Source organism: Arabidopsis thaliana, chromosome 2 (genome assembly GCF_000001735.4).
Source record: "Arabidopsis thaliana chromosome 2, partial sequence".
NCBI classification, from domain to species: Eukaryota; Viridiplantae; Streptophyta; class Magnoliopsida; order Brassicales; family Brassicaceae; genus Arabidopsis; species Arabidopsis thaliana.
Window position 1 is genome coordinate 7,401,031 of NC_003071.7, and position 14,905 is coordinate 7,415,935.

The 14,905-nt window shown below is 36.2% G+C and overlaps 5 protein-coding genes across 11 annotated transcripts; 4 read left to right on the top strand and 1 right to left on the bottom strand.

The window, feature by feature from the left end:
- Positions 1 to 86: 86 nt before the first annotated feature.
- On the top strand, positions 87 to 2,631 carry AT2G17033 (pentatricopeptide (PPR) repeat-containing protein). Of its 4 annotated transcripts, none has more exons than NM_179631.2 (3): positions 87 to 205; positions 603 to 1,024; positions 1,113 to 2,616. In NM_179631.2, the coding sequence occupies exons 1-3, from the start codon at positions 175 to 177 to the stop codon at positions 2,175 to 2,177; spliced, it is 1,518 nt and encodes a 505-aa protein (NP_849962.1). In that variant the 5' UTR covers positions 87 to 174; the 3' UTR covers positions 2,178 to 2,616. The 4 variants fall into 4 exon arrangements, with proteins under 4 accessions (NP_849962.1, NP_565402.1, NP_001324066.1 ...); NM_127257.3 differs by having other exon boundaries at positions 104 to 202; positions 1,113 to 2,631; NM_001335531.1 differs by having other exon boundaries at positions 163 to 218.
- Positions 2,632 to 2,662: 31 nt separating this feature from the next.
- AT2G17036 (F-box SKIP23-like protein (DUF295)) lies at positions 2,663 to 4,232 on the top strand (the record flags this gene model as incomplete). Of its 2 annotated transcripts, none has more annotated exons than NM_001335533.1 (2): positions 2,663 to 3,989; positions 4,105 to 4,232. In NM_001335533.1, 2 exons carry the CDS (start codon positions 2,823 to 2,825, stop codon positions 4,150 to 4,152), a joined length of 1,215 nt encoding a protein of 404 aa, NP_001318237.1. In that variant the 3' UTR covers positions 4,153 to 4,232. The 2 variants fall into 2 exon arrangements, with proteins under 2 accessions (NP_001318237.1, NP_001324068.1); NM_001335534.1 differs by having other exon boundaries at positions 2,826 to 3,989; positions 4,105 to 4,208.
- A 1,648-nt stretch (positions 4,233 to 5,880) lies between these two features.
- On the top strand, positions 5,881 to 7,363 carry NAC036 (NAC domain containing protein 36). The gene is made up of 3 exons (NM_127259.4): positions 5,881 to 6,249; positions 6,333 to 6,601; positions 6,686 to 7,363. The coding sequence occupies exons 1-3, from the start codon at positions 6,093 to 6,095 to the stop codon at positions 7,088 to 7,090; spliced, it is 831 nt and encodes a 276-aa protein (NP_565404.2). The 5' UTR covers positions 5,881 to 6,092; the 3' UTR covers positions 7,091 to 7,363.
- Positions 7,364 to 8,032: 669 nt separating this feature from the next.
- AT2G17043 (uncharacterized protein) lies at positions 8,033 to 8,552 on the top strand. Its single transcript, NM_001161051.1, has one exon. The coding sequence runs from the start codon at positions 8,170 to 8,172 to the stop codon at positions 8,410 to 8,412; it is 243 nt and encodes an 80-aa protein (NP_001154523.1). The 5' UTR covers positions 8,033 to 8,169; the 3' UTR covers positions 8,413 to 8,552.
- Positions 8,553 to 9,673: 1,121 nt separating this feature from the next.
- On the bottom strand, positions 9,674 to 14,772 carry AT2G17050 (disease resistance protein (TIR-NBS-LRR class); the record flags this gene model as incomplete). 3 transcript variants are annotated; one of them, NM_127260.2, is made up of 7 exons in its annotated part: positions 9,805 to 10,063; positions 10,275 to 10,822; positions 10,959 to 11,235; positions 11,329 to 11,522; positions 11,613 to 13,034; positions 13,121 to 13,420; positions 13,513 to 14,580. In NM_127260.2, the coding sequence occupies 7 exons, from the start codon at positions 14,578 to 14,580 to the stop codon at positions 9,805 to 9,807; spliced, it is 4,068 nt and encodes a 1,355-aa protein (NP_179297.2). The 3 variants fall into 3 exon arrangements, with proteins under 3 accessions (NP_001324491.1, NP_179297.2, NP_001324492.1); NM_001335535.1 differs by having other exon boundaries at positions 9,674 to 10,063; positions 10,959 to 11,522; positions 13,513 to 14,772; NM_001335536.1 differs by lacking the exon at positions 9,805 to 10,063 and having other exon boundaries at positions 10,219 to 10,822; positions 10,959 to 11,522; positions 13,513 to 14,617.
- Between the last annotated feature and the right edge of the window lie 133 nt (positions 14,773 to 14,905).

Consider the following 14,905-nt stretch of genomic DNA (forward strand, 5'->3'; position numbering starts at 1 on the left):
AGTCGTCACACTAATCCAAATTGCTTAACCGGTACCAAATTATTTAACCGAAGTCCGGTATTCGGCGATGCGGTCTAGTGTGTTCGGATGAGTCATAACGAATGGATAATGAGTGATGGTGGATAAGGATTTACGGCAAAGAAAAACAGAGGCAAATTCGTTACCAGTTTAAAAATGGCGGCTTTGATCCAGACCATCCATGGTGGTAAACCCAACTTGTAAACTCTCTTGTGTTCTTATTGATTCTTTCGATTTCGCTATCTAGTGGTTTAAAAGTTTTCCCCTTTTTTCTGATTACTGTTGTATAGACAAGAAACTAGAATTGTTGAAAACGAATTCCGGTTTAGGTTCTTATTGGGTAAGGTAGAATCCCTAATTGCACAGTTTCTCTCTTAAGTTCACATCTCGTGTTAAAGTACAATTTTTTATTCAGTTTCTCAGTGTAGCATTAGTTTCTCTAATTGATTGGAATTGAATTGGGCATTTTGGCATTAAACGTATGTAATTTAGCAATTGGTTCTCAGTTTCTGATTCAATTCATCGATATGGGTTGATTTCTTGGTCTGTACTTGGTTATTCATATTGAGCACTATACAATGCAGGTGTGGTTGTTACCAGAACCTTGACTCTTGTTTATCCTTCTACCTTTACGTCCAGACACAAAGCTCTGAACCAGATGACAAGTAGCAGTAACAGCGGCTTGCGACGGTTCCTGTTCACTCCGCCTCAGCGGCTAAGCCAAGGTATCTGTTACTGGGGAGCAGAGCTAAGCAACAATGTGTCATGGACTTACAAAACGAAAATGGTTGTTCGATCCAAGGCCGGAGCAGTGCCTCTGATGAAGCATGGCGACCGGTTTCTCTCCTCTCTCTCGTCTCCAGCCTTAGCTGGTGATCCGTCAGCGATAAACCGACACATTAAGAAGTTTGTGGCTGCTTCACCCAAATCAGTTGCTCTCAATGTCCTCTCTCATCTCCTCTCTGATCAAACTTCCCATCCTCATCTCTCCTTCTTTGCTCTGTCTGTGAGTCTTTGCTTTTTTTTCCTGTTTCTCTCAATAAAATATTGATGAAGGTAAATGACTTTATATTGGTTGTTGTTTTCTTCTCCAGTTGTATTCGGAAATTACTGAAGCGTCGTGGTTTGATTGGAATCCTAAACTCATTGCTGAACTTATTGCTTTGCTCAATAAACAAGAAAGATTTGATGAATCAGAAACGCTACTTTCTACTGCGGTTTCGAGACTGAAGTCAAATGAAAGAGACTTTACTCTCTTCCTCTGCAATTTGGTTGAATCAAATTCTAAACAAGGGTCTATACAAGGTTTCAGTGAAGCATCTTTTCGTTTGAGAGAGATAATCCAAAGATCATCATCAGTTTATGTCAAAACTCAAGCTTACAAGTCTATGGTTTCTGGATTATGTAACATGGACCAGCCTCATGATGCGGAAAGAGTTATCGAGGAGATGAGAATGGAAAAAATAAAGCCGGGATTGTTTGAATATAAGTCTGTTCTATACGGCTATGGAAGATTAGGATTGTTTGACGATATGAACAGAGTAGTACACAGAATGGGAACAGAAGGTCACAAAATCGACACAGTTTGTTCAAATATGGTTCTCTCTTCCTATGGAGCTCATGATGCATTGCCCCAAATGGGTTCTTGGTTACAGAAGTTGAAGGGTTTTAATGTTCCTTTCTCCATAAGGACGTATAACTCGGTCTTGAATTCTTGTCCTACCATCATATCAATGTTGAAAGACTTGGATAGCTGTCCGGTTTCTCTTTCTGAACTGCGTACTTTTCTGAATGAGGACGAAGCACTTCTGGTCCATGAATTGACTCAGTCATCAGTTTTAGATGAAGCAATTGAGTGGAACGCGGTAGAGGGTAAGTTGGATTTACATGGTATGCACTTGAGCTCATCGTATTTGATATTGCTGCAATGGATGGATGAGACCAGACTTAGATTTAGCGAAGAAAAGTGTGTAATTCCTGCAGAGATTGTAGTTGTTTCTGGATCTGGAAAGCATAGCAATGTAAGAGGAGAGTCACCGGTGAAAGCGCTGGTTAAAAAGATAATGGTGCGTACTGGAAGCCCGATGAGAATTGACCGGAAGAATGTTGGTAGTTTTATTGCCAAGGGAAAAACTGTTAAAGAATGGCTCTGCAAATGAAGATTTATAACTGTATATTTTGATCACAATTTGCTTAAGATTGATCAGGAATAAGTTTTGCTTGGAATCCAAATCAACTCTTGGTGTCAAATTTTCCACCAGAACTAATCAGGTGAGTCGAAATTTTCTCTTTACACTCTTAAAATTACCTGCGTGGTAGTAAAATTCTGAATAGCTGGTTTTAGAATAAGAGAAATCTGAACAAAAATCATTTCAGTTTTCAAGTATGTATGTTAAACCCTAGAGCTCTGTGAAATTTTAACAATAGTTTGTTTGTTTCTGTTTCTGGTGTATCTTTAGCTATATTCCATGAAGTTTCTAGTCTTGAATAATGTGTATAGTTTATTTCAAGCAATGGCTCTGGAGCTTTAGTTTGTTTAAAAGTGCATCTGCTCTAGTCCTTTGATTTGGATAGCAAATAAGTGAAAGTTCTTGTCCCTATAAGGTTTCTTCAGATTAATGGTATTGATTTCTCTTTTGTCTTCTTAAGATTTTTATTCAAGAGAGAATCTTGGATGTCTGCTTTTCTCATTCAAAAATTTGTCTTCAAAAAGTGATTTTTCATGCTTGACCTTGTCCACCTTTGAACTCTATTAAAGTCAACCGATCAAATTTGAAGAAAAAAAAAAGCTTTTCGTTTCACCCATGATGGATTGGGCAACACTGCCAAAGGATCTCTTAGACCTGATCTCCAAATGTCTAGAATCTTCCTTTGATCTCATACAGTTCCGTTCTGTATGTTCTTCATGGCGATCTGCCGCGGGGCCAAAGCGCCTTCTCTGGGCACATAACCTCCCGTTCTTCCCCTCTGATGACAAACCCTTTCTCTCCAATGTAATCCTCCGCGTCGCGCACCAGAGTATTTTACTTATCAAGCCTAATGAACCGCAATGCGAGGCGGATCTGTTTGGATGGATTGTCAAGGTTTGGGATAACATATATGTATCTCGTAAGATGACCCTTCTCAAACCGTTGAGTTCTTCAAGAAACTACTTTCCTCAGCATTTACCTCGTATTTTCGATATGTCTAAGTTTACGGTTCGTGAATTGTGTCGGGAAGTCAAGCTCTATCATCCTGATTACTACTGTGTCCCTGGACACACAGCTTTAGAGTTGGAGTTGGGGAAAACTGTTGTCAAGTACCTAAATGATGACAAATTCGTGTTGCTTACAATTCTTGAATATGGAAAGTTAGCTGTGTTTAGGTCTTGGGATCGAGAATGGACTGTGATCAATGATTACATACCTTCTCGTTGTCAAGATTTGATTATGTTCGATGGACGTTTCTTTGCTATCGACTACAATGGGAGGACTGTAGTTGTTGACTACTCTTCTTTCAAATTGACATTGGCCGCTAATCCTTTGATTGGCGGCGGTGACAAGAAGTTTCTGATTGAATCTTGTGGTGAAATGTTTCTGGTGGATATAGAGTTTTGCCTGAATGAAAAACCGGAATTCACAGGGGGTTTCTATTCGTATTTTAATGAGACCACGGTCAGTTACAAATTTAAATTCTTTAAATTAGTGGAAAGAGAGAAGAGATGGGTTGAGGTTGAGGATCTTGGGGATAAGATGTTTTTCCTTGGTGATGACTCCACCTTTTCCGCTTCAACTGCTGATATTATACCTCGCTGCGTGGGAACTGGAAGCTTCGTGTTCTTCTACACGCATGAGGAATCCTTGGTGGTGATGGATGATCGAAACTTGGGAGTGTTTGATTTCAGGAGTGGGAAAACAGAGCTGGTAAACAAACTCCCTGAATATGCCAAGTTGTTTTGGCCTCCACCTCCATGGATTACTACTTCTCATGAGGTCAGTGGTTTCCAATCTCTCAACCACCCGAATAGAGTGTATTTACATTTGCATCTTACTACTTCTTTTTTACCGCTTGTCTCACTAACTTATGCTCAAATATCTTTTGTCTCAGAGTGTTGAAAATTATACTGGAGAAACATCATCACAATCCCAATCTTGAGTTTAAGACCTTGGAGATGACACTTCAACTTGAATGACAATGTTTATATGTATTTTTCCAACTCTTGTTTTTTCCTAAACAATTTGTATATTCATCTTTCAAAAGTTTTCTTATGTCTAAACCGAAGTCCGCTATACAAAGATTTTGAGGAAAACTGGAAAAGTGATTTTGTGTTAAAATCGAATTAGTTACGAGAAATAAGTCCCAACTAAAACAAGAACTTTATTTCGATGAAGCCTGCTTTACTTTAAGATGGTGTTGATTGGTGAAAAACTGTAAAGATTGGCTATGCAAATGAAGTTGTAACTGTGAATTTAATCACTTGAATTCACAAGTTCTCAGTGAAACAGAGAAGAGTGCATTAAAATTTTGTATGATATGACACAACCAGTGAAATACAGTCACCTTGCAGTAAAAAAAAGCTTTATCATGTATGTGGTGATTTTTTTTTTAATAACCAATCACTTTAATGGTTAAAAAGTTCATTTTACAATTTACAAGTTTGGTTATAAAGTGTATATTAGATGCTTCTTATTTTGGGAAGTTTCGTTAATATTGCTGTGTTCTGTTTACTGAATAATGTTCGGCATTTGAAGACAAAAAAACTAAAAGAAAGTAGCTTTTTCTGAAGTTTCCGAGAAATTTTCATATGTTTGTCATATATATTCTTCCTAGCCCCACTAGTCGAACTCACTTGTTTTTATTGGTGAATTGTTTGGTCTTTTGGTAACAAAGAAAACGATTTAAAATCTATAAATTTTATATCTACATATATCTACTTTACATTTATTGAAAATACAAGAAATATTAGAGTTTTTTTTTCTTAGTTGTACCATGAAATTGAGGTTTGAGTCGTGTTGAGTTCTTTAAATGGAGGTGCTCCAAATTAAGAAAATATATATTGGGAGTCTCTCACTTAGAAAGTAGTATGGGAAAACATATCTATTATTGAACTGCAGAATGTTGATTCAATGATTAAAGATTCCAACATTAAAACCACCTTAAAGAAAAATAAGAAGCCGGTGAGATAACAACACAAACTATTGGTACTACAAGATTTGGCTAAAATAAAAAACACGTTAGTACATAACCTTATAAAACTAATGTAAGAGGCTAAGAGTTCATGCTTTTCTTTTAGATTACACATAATATTTAAAAGCTAAAATGAAATCATTTTAAAGCCTGAATAATTGTTTTTGTCCATTCATATTATTGATAAAAAATGATGTTACATTTTATTTAATTATATATATCCACATCAGTTTTTTTCTTAGTTTTGACTACAACAAAAAAAATAGTTAATTTTATAGAAATTTTTTAAAATATTTGTTTTATGTTTTAGGTTGTGTCCAACAAAGACAAATAACTTCAAGTCTTTGGAGGAGACTTCCCAAGTCAATCTGAGATTAAACAAAATGGTGGAAGTCCCACAATCAAAAAAGTTATATTCATTTTTCACACTAAAATATGATCAAACTAATTAATTACAAAAAAAAAAGAAGAAGAAAAAAAGTGGAGTAAACAGAAGAACCAAGCTCTGGTCCAATCCTCATATGACCATTTCTAATTCTCTTAAGATAAAACCGTGTGGGTTCCATCCACTTTGATCAAGACCTTTCTTCTTCTTTCAAGTAAACATCACAAACCTTTAAGAAATATGAAAGAAAATAAAACACATTATAAAAAATCTCACAAGACTTCAAATTTCAATATGTTAAATCATTCATGCCTCCACATACAGTATTTTTATTTTTCTCTCTTGACTTAGTCTTCTCCATCAAAGTATTGCCCCACAAAGAAAATCTTTCACAACATATTCGGTCCTAGTTGTATATAAATGTGTATTGATTCACCTAAGTGATAACCACCAACAACTTTTTCACTTACACAGCTTTAAAAAGAACCAAACCTTTATAAGTGTTTTTTAGACATTGGGAGAGATGGGAAAAGATATTGAGCTCCCGGGTTTTAGGTTCCACCCGACTGAGGAAGAGCTTCTTGATTTCTACCTCAAGAACATGGTTTACGGTAAGAGATCGAGTGTCGAAGTCATTGGTTTCCTTAACATATACCGTCATGATCCATGGGACTTACCTGGTAAGTACATGGCTTCTTCATTTCCCTAAAGATTCTTTTTTCCTCTATAAGCCGTGTATTGAAAGTCTGAATTTTGATCACAGGTTTATCGAGAATCGGGGAGAGGGAATGGTACTTCTTTGTACCAAGGGAAAGGAAGCATGGGAACGGTGGGAGGCCAAGCAGGACAACTGAAAAAGGATATTGGAAAGCAACTGGATCCGATCGTAAAATCATAAGCTTGTCTGAGCCAAAACGTGTTATAGGGCTCAAGAAGACGCTTGTGTTCTATAGAGGAAGAGCACCAGGAGGAAGCAAGACTGATTGGGTGATGAACGAGTTTCGGATGCCCGATAATTGCTCCTTACCAAAGGTACCTTAAAAACCAAGAGCTTTGTCTTGAAACCATTATGTGAATCAAGAAAACTTGTTGCTCATCTTGTGATCAATTTTGTAGGATGTTGTGCTTTGTAAGATATATAGAAAAGCTACTTCATTGAAAGTATTGGAGCAAAGGGCAGAGATGGAAGCTAAGATGAATCAAACATGTCCTAACTCTCCTCTTTCGTCTTCCGAGACGATTTCTTTCGTTGGTAAAGAAGAAAACATGATGACTTCGTTCCGTGCTCCTCAAGTAATAGCTATGGAAGAAGCAAACAAGATCCAAATGCATCAAGAAAACGCGAAAACCGAAGAGAAACAAAGAGAAGCAGAGACCAAAGAACCTTCTTCATCACTGAAGCTACCGTTTGGAAGTTTACCAGAGCTACAATTACCAAAACCAGGAGTAGAATGGGACCAGTTGTTGAGTATAAGCCCATGGCTCCAGAATCTTACACCAATAGTTAACATATATTGGTAGGATATGTAAAGAACAAATACATTTAAATATTCTTACTCTCGTAAAAAACAGAGCTTGTACCAAATAGTATTTACTAAACTTTTATGTATCTTTTGTAATTTTGTAACATAAGAAAATTTGTAACACTATTTATAGTCATATTTGACGATCATTTCTCTCATACATATAACAAGATAGATTTTGAGTTTATCATTACGTATGTGGAATCAATGGACGTAGCTCTTGTTTTGATCTGAAAAAGGATTGTATCTTGGCCTTACACTGACTTGGTGGGACCTTAGAAGGGATGATCCCACCGTTGACCTCACCGTAGACCTATTAATTTCTCCATCATCCACTTCTTCTTCTGCGTAATTTGCTCAATGTGGGTGACTCACTCGTGAAGGTCCTTGTCTTGTTTCCATCCGTAAACAAATGTGGTTGATCTTGGACGGTTCTCTCGGTGAGTGAAGCTAACGGCCTAATTCTCTGTTTTCGAGAAACAGAGGACATATACCCTAGAGGCAGATTTTACTAGGACTTATCCATGGCTAGCTTACTAGAAAATTTAATCTGTCAGGAGTCAGGACTACAAGAGAAGAATGAAACAATTTGTGAAGTCTCTAAGTCTCTAGGGGGTAGTGGATGGTTACATAATACGTAAGCACACGGACGGTGGAAACTAAAGTTTGATCATTCCTATAATCATACTAGAAAACTGTAGAAATTATCCTTATTTGCATTTCATAATGTGGATTTGGCTTCATCTTGGGTTTTATGTAATCAATGTGTATTGGGATGTGGTTGCTGTGCAGAATGCAGACAAGATCCGGAAACATGCAAGAATGGTGCTGTTATCATCTTCCCTAGGGAGACAAGCAATGCTAGATTGGACATAGAACTATACCAACGCGTTCGACAATTCACATTCACTTTCATGCATGAGATCTGAGTCATATATCTACCAAATAAGGGAAATGAGTTATGGAGGGGAACATTGCAGAGACATTAATGTGGATAATTTGATATTGGAGCCTCATAGCCACCGTGATATCATCATGTCTCTCTTTCATGAAGGTGCATATAAGTATTGACTGGACATGGTGTTTTGGAGATCCAACCTATTCTATGAAAGAAAGCGCGGAGATCTACTGGGAGAGGTCAAAAAATACTTAGCCTCAAGAAATTTCACCAAGAAGACAGTCATCGTCAAAGTACAAGAGTCTTTGACGGTTGCGCAAGCCAAAGATAACAACAATGAAAATTTGGCTGTCTTTGGACAAGCAGAAGCTATTACAGTTGCTCTGCATGATTCTCTACTTAGCTACATGTCTGTATCATAGAATTTTAGCAGATGGTCAGTCGCCTTAAAGCTAATGAAGAAAATGAAAATTACGTGTGAAGAGCAAGCAAACAAATTATCTAGGGTTGACTCCGAATTCCAATCCAAGAAGACCTTGACGATGGAAGATGTTCAGACCCTAGAGTCATCATTCAAATTTTGAAGATGGACTACAATCCCTTTCATATTTTGTATAAAAAGGAAATATAATTACTTGTAAATGAAGCATAGATATATATTGAATACAAAATCTTCTCATATAAATCTGTTTTACCCTCAAGTTCCACTCTTTAATCTTTGGCAATGAAATATTTTCTTTTATGGCAGCGAAATATAACGTTTACTATTTCGACATATCATGTGGTATCATTAATAAGAGACATATTTCTCAACCATTGAGCTACATTAATATTTAAGTATTATATCAGACATAATGTATATATAGTAAAAATAACAATATATAATTAATTAGAAATATATGCAATTAATTAAAAATAACAAAACTAAATAAAATCAATAACCAAACATATACAAATATTAAATATACTTACCATAAATATATATTTTAAAATTTCAAATAATTAATTTTATATGTTAAGATTTCTTCTATATTTGTAAAATTATTCTAAATGTATAAAGTCTTTCTCACATAAATATAAGATTAGTTTTGCAAACAGAATTTTGTTCAATCTTAGTTTATAAATAATTTTATTTAAAAACAAATACATATATTTGATAAATAATTTGTATTTATAGCATAATATGTATTAGATAAATATAAAATACAATTATTCCATCTTGAAATTGGTTTGATATTCATAGTTAGATGGAAAATGTATAAATAGAATCATTTTAATTAAATTATAAGAAAATGTGATAATTGTATTGAATGGTACATATATATTTATATGAACACGATTGCATAAAGTTTAGGTCACATATTTAAAGTGTCGAAATGGATGAATTAAGGATCTTGTCTGAATCCTAATTTTGAATTGGTCCTGCATTTTCAATATTTGATCATAGTAAGTATCGGTAGGAATATACGAAGATGTGACATATGGGAAAACCAAGGGGCAAAACATGAATAATATTGATTTTTTTTAAGGATGGCAGCAATAAATAAGGGTTTTGCGCCAAAACAATTCTTCCAAATAAGTTTTTTTGCACGTCAAATAAAATAATGCATATCAATACCACAATTTTAAGAATCACCTGCAATATAATCTTTCCACGTGTAAAAATAAATCTGTATATACATTATCAAACCCTAGGACATCGTAAAAGACCAATCGAGATACAACTGAATTTAGGTAAAGACTAAATCTTACAAGTCAAATATTATAAGTGAATGGATCGCGATGAAGCAAATATATACAGAGTTTGAACGTAATCACTTGTGGATCACGTCTCGTAGTATAAAGCGTGATTTTAAAATAAGAAGAAACAGATAAATCAACAAAAATGCATATACATGCCAGATTGGAATGATGCGCACACCGTTCATCTCATCGTAAACGTTTCTCTTAAAGTTTTCCATGTTCTCCTCTTCCTGGTAAATGAACAATAAACCAGCTTCATTTGATTCCAAGATATTCATTTGATTTGAGACATCCACAACAGTCTTCTCAATCATCTTCGCTTTGTCAACCCTGTCAAGATTTGGGAAAAAAAAGCCGTCTCCAATCAAATGGATTACTATAACAGCTACGTAATGAAGTTATATCGATAGCTAATCTTAATAGTGTATCCTGAATGAGATCATATGTCTCATACGATCTGAGAGTCCTGCATAATAATTTTCAGGACTAAAAATAATCAATGTTGATGATGACATCCATGCATAGAGATTAAACTACGAACCAGTATTGGGAAGATTCACCGACTATATTGACAATGTATGCCAAAGCTCTCATCCATCTCAGCTCTGGTTTCTCTACTACTTTCCCCAAATAGGTTTCCACCAATCTATTCCCAATAGTTTTGGCTTGCTTCATTACATCAGATGTACCCATTTCATAGTAAATTGGCATCACTCTGTTTCCCAAGTTTTCTTCCCTCCACCTTATGATCTCCACCAATTCATCCAAGCACTTACTTGAAGAAACATAGTCTTTTGATAGAATGACGACTGAGATACTTGATTCTTCTATGGCTTGTGTTACCTCGGGACGACTCATAGACTTGCCTCCCATGAATCCACTATATACTACAGTAATGCCAATCCATTTTAATTTCTTGATTAAATAGCTGACAAAATATCTTGGGACATCCTCACTGAAGCTCAAAAAAACCTGATGGCTCCGACGTTGAAGCAAAGAAGGTGATGTGAGATAAGCCGTATCGGCTTGGCTTATCTTTTCTGGGACATCCCCTTGTTTGGTTTTTGAGATGTTCAACCTCTGGTTTTCCTAAAGAAAATTCAAATTCAAATCATCACTACACGAAGCAACAATAATTACAACATTATATAAAACAAAGTCCAAATGTAACTTCAGAAGCTTAACTAAGGCAACCACCAATGAAATATGAAACACTCAGATGTACCATTTCAATGTCTTCTGATCCCGAGAAACTTCGTTTTCGCTTCTTATACGGTGGTAACAAGGCAAAAGACGGTCCTCTAAAGTCAAGATTTGTTTGGTCTACGTTTTCAGTAATTGCATATACTCCACACTCTGTAACAGTGCAACAATCATCAAGAATCTTGTTCTCCCTGCTAACCGGAAGCAATTCAAAATGAACCACATCATCCAATATATTGAAGTCATTTCCATCAACAACACATGGATGCATCGAGACATCATAGAAGATAAACATGTGACTTTTTTGAACAACTTCCTTTGGATTCCAACAAGAAAAAATTCTTTCAAGTCGACGTGAAAGGCCTTTCTTGTTTTTCCAGCTACAGACACACCTGATTCCAAAACCGGCATTACTGTAGGAATCATTCCAAAATGCAACTGCAACTGATATTTGGAACCCCAAAAGCGTTTCTATGCTAGGAGTTAAACGTATCATCACAGATGAACCTCGGTTTAAGTGAAAGATGTAATTTGGATCACGGAATGCTGGAACAGAGAAACTGAATGCTGGTGCTTCGATGAGCTTCTGTTTCAACAAGGCAAAAGAAGTCATATATGTGATATTTTTCTTGATGTATACAACTAATATGTGTGTAGTGAGAGAGAGGGACGGTACCTGCAGAGTATGATCTATGACCATTTGCGCAACTCTTGCTTCTAAAATCTCCCTAACGATGTCTGGAGAAATCTCAAAGCAATTGCTGAATGTGCAATGTCTAGGAAACTGTTGGAAGCTCCTATGAATATTTTTTAGACACACACAACCATGTGCATTCAAAAACTCTAGACTTTGAGGAAGCTCTGGAAGTGATTCGAGGTTTTTGCAATGACATAATATAAGGCTCTCCAAATTGCGGAACTGCTTGATGCTTTCAGGAAGTTTACCAAAATTGTTTCCACTGAGATCCAATGTCTTGAGTGAAAGGAGATTACATATCTCTTGAGGTATATGTATGTCAAGGAGGTATGCTTTACTGAGAAACAAAGATACCATGGCATACATACGGAACACTAGGGAAGATTGCAACTTTGAACGATATGGCGTGGTTACAAATGGCATAAGCTTAAGATAAAATTTAGACCCACTCTTTTCCATTGGAGTGACATGTCTTGTTCTCCACGTCTCTAAAATTAAGGTGACGTTACATGGAGGAGTTCCATGTAACATCACTTTGTCGGTCCCATCTTCATGAAGTTGTGTAATGTCTTGAAGTGAGAAACCTAGGATATACTTCAGCTCTAAGCAGCCAGATAGATCCACCCTAACTACTGATTCGAAAGATTCCATTTGGAGATGTTGAAGCCTTTCGCAGTGATTCAAATCTAGTGAAACCAGTTTAGTGAGATCCTCAAATGATGATGGCAGTTTCTTTATGGGGGTCTCGGCTAGATTTAAATGTCTAAGGTTCCGTGGAAGATCGGGGATACTCCTGAGCTCTGAGCAGCCAGATAAAATTAACATAGTCAGAGAGATCAAATTACCCATTCCCATAGGCAAGTCTTGAAGCTTCTTGCAGTTCTCGGCATCGAAAACAACAAGTTGAGTGAGATGACAGATTGATGATGGAACTTCTCTTATAGAGGTCCCAGCAAGATATAGCTCTTTCAGGTTTGTTGGGAGATCTTGAATATTCTGGAGCTTTGAACACCCTGATAACATGAGTTTAATAAGAGAAGCCAAATTACCCTTTCCCATGGGCAAGTTTTGAAGTCTTTTGCAGTTAGACAAATCCAAAACTTCAAGTGAGGAGAGGTGGATTGATGATGTCACTTCTCTTATCCCAGTACCAGAAAGATATAATTCTTTCAGGTTCCTTGGAAAGCCCTGAAATTCTTCGAGCTGTGTGCTTTTGATCTCAACGCAACCAGAAAGATTAATAACTCTGAGATGTTGTAGATGTCTTGTAGCTGGAAAACTCTGTATTTTTGTACAACCTTGGAGATCGATTACTTCAATATTTTTAGATTTTATCAGTTCTTCAATTTCAACTAGATCTTGCGAGTGACTAAGCCTGACCATCTTCAACATCTCAAGGTTCTGAAACAAGAAGAGATAACAGAAAATTGCTTTATGTATTCAAAAATTATAGAACAAAAGTAAGAGCATATATCAAGTTTGTTTACCTTGGTTCCACCCCAAAGTTTTTGAAGTTTACTGTAAGGCATGTTGAGTTCAACAAGGTGCGTAGGATCAAAATGTTGTGGCAGGGATTGTAGAGGATAATCCTCCCAGTGGAGTAGCCGTAGCTCATTGGGAAGAGACTGAAGAGCTTCTCGAAAGCGAATTCTCTGATGCTTTCCAGGATTAGAACTATAAATCTTCAGAAATCTAAGATTATGCATACTCTTGAAAGCATCAGGTTTGACAAAGAATTTCAAGTTAGACATGTCTAGAAATATGACTTCAATATCTTCAGTAGTACCCTGAAAACACAAGATAGTCCAATAAATCATACTCAAAATCAAATTTTTATAAGATAAATTATATAGCATATCTAACATTTTTCATAACATACCTTAGATTCACCCTTTAATTTGGTTTCTTCATCTTCTAGCAGAGGTTGAATGATTGAAGTGTCCCATAGTCTGACATGCCTATCAAGTTCTACAGTTCCTTCATTTGAAATCGCCTTCCCAACAATCTGGATCAGATTATGCATTTCCATCTTTCTTTTTACAATAGTCACCAGACACTTATCCACTAGAACATATATTCCAACATGTGGAAAGAATCCACATCCTTCAAACAGTTGCATCACGTAGTCCGCCTTTTCTCCCCTGAAGAAACAAGCAATGTCTAGAAACATGCTCTTCTCGTTCTCATTAAGTGCATTGTAATTGCTCTTGAATACTTCCATAATCTGAGGTGGAGGGTGGTTGAGCTTGAGGAGCTTAACCTCCATTTTATCTGACTTCATGTGTGACAACATTTCTTCATAAAGGCTAAGAGCTAGAGGGTTTCCACTAAAATATTTGACAGAAATATAGTAAGGTGCAAGAGTTTCCAACCCACTCTGTTTTCTCCAGTCTATTCCAAATGCGCATCCGTGAAGTAGTTGCTTAGCCTCATCTTTGTTTAAACCTTCAACCTCATATATTTGGTTGACGCCACACTGCACTAGTACTTGTTTATCTCTAGAGGTTATGATTATCAGGCTCCCTGGACCAAACCAATCAAACCCATTAAGAAAAGCGTCTGCATCCAGAGGTTTAAGAACATTGTCAAGGACGATAAGAAGTCTTTTTTGTCCGGACTTGATAAAAGAATTGTTTATATTTTCCCCTAAGTATTCATTCCACAAATGATAAAGTCCTTTCGCAAGAAATTCTTTGTCGAAGTCTTTGATGATGCAAGAAGCTTCATAATCACCAGAAAATTGGTCAAATGCTGCTTCGGCAAGTGTTGTTTTTCCTATGCCTGGCATACCCCATATGCCTATGCTGCGGATACCCCATAGTTGCTTGTAAACAATTTTTTCTAACTTCAGCATCTTCCTGTAGATCCCAATTCGTTTGGTAGGGAAAATCTTTTCATACATATCCCTAGCAATGTCTTCCACTAGTTCACAAGCACCATAATCCATCCTCCTTGAGAGTTGAGACCAACACAATTATATAGTTAGACATTCCGGTGATAACATATGTGTCTTAATTAAACTTAAACATGTGTATAATAATGAGGGACAACGACCAATTTCTACTTGAACAAAATTCCATTACATCGACTCATATTATGTTAAGATGCCATGCACGATGTCAATGTGATAAAAAAACTAAAATATGCAGGCTTATATGTATTTTTGCTTCTACATAGAGGAACTTTATAAATAAGTTGTTTTAATTTCAATTTATTTCTCTATGTTTTCCTCTAAAAATAAATATTAATAGATTCGATTTTTATTTTTGAAT

Excerpts from the sequence above, each read along its gene's own strand:
- AT2G17043 (NM_001161051.1), top strand. The coding sequence starts at position 8,170 with ATGGTGTTTTGGAGATCCAACCTATTCTATGAAAGAAAGCGCGGAGAT.
- AT2G17033 (NM_179631.2), top strand. The coding sequence starts at position 175 with ATGGCGGCTTTGATCCAGACCATCCATGGTG. Across the intron at positions 206-602 it reads GATCCAGACCATCCATGGTG|GTGTGGTTGTTACCAGAACC; the intron begins GTAAACCCAACT and ends TATACAATGCAG. Across the intron at positions 1,025-1,112 it reads TCTCCTTCTTTGCTCTGTCT|TTGTATTCGGAAATTACTGA; the intron begins GTGAGTCTTTGC and ends TTTCTTCTCCAG.
- NAC036 (NM_127259.4), top strand. The coding sequence starts at position 6,093 with ATGGGAAAAGATATTGAGCTCCCGGGTTTTAGGTTCCACCCGACTGAG. Across the intron at positions 6,250-6,332 it reads TGATCCATGGGACTTACCTG|GTTTATCGAGAATCGGGGAG; the intron begins GTAAGTACATGG and ends TTTTGATCACAG. Across the intron at positions 6,602-6,685 it reads ATAATTGCTCCTTACCAAAG|GATGTTGTGCTTTGTAAGAT; the intron begins GTACCTTAAAAA and ends TCAATTTTGTAG.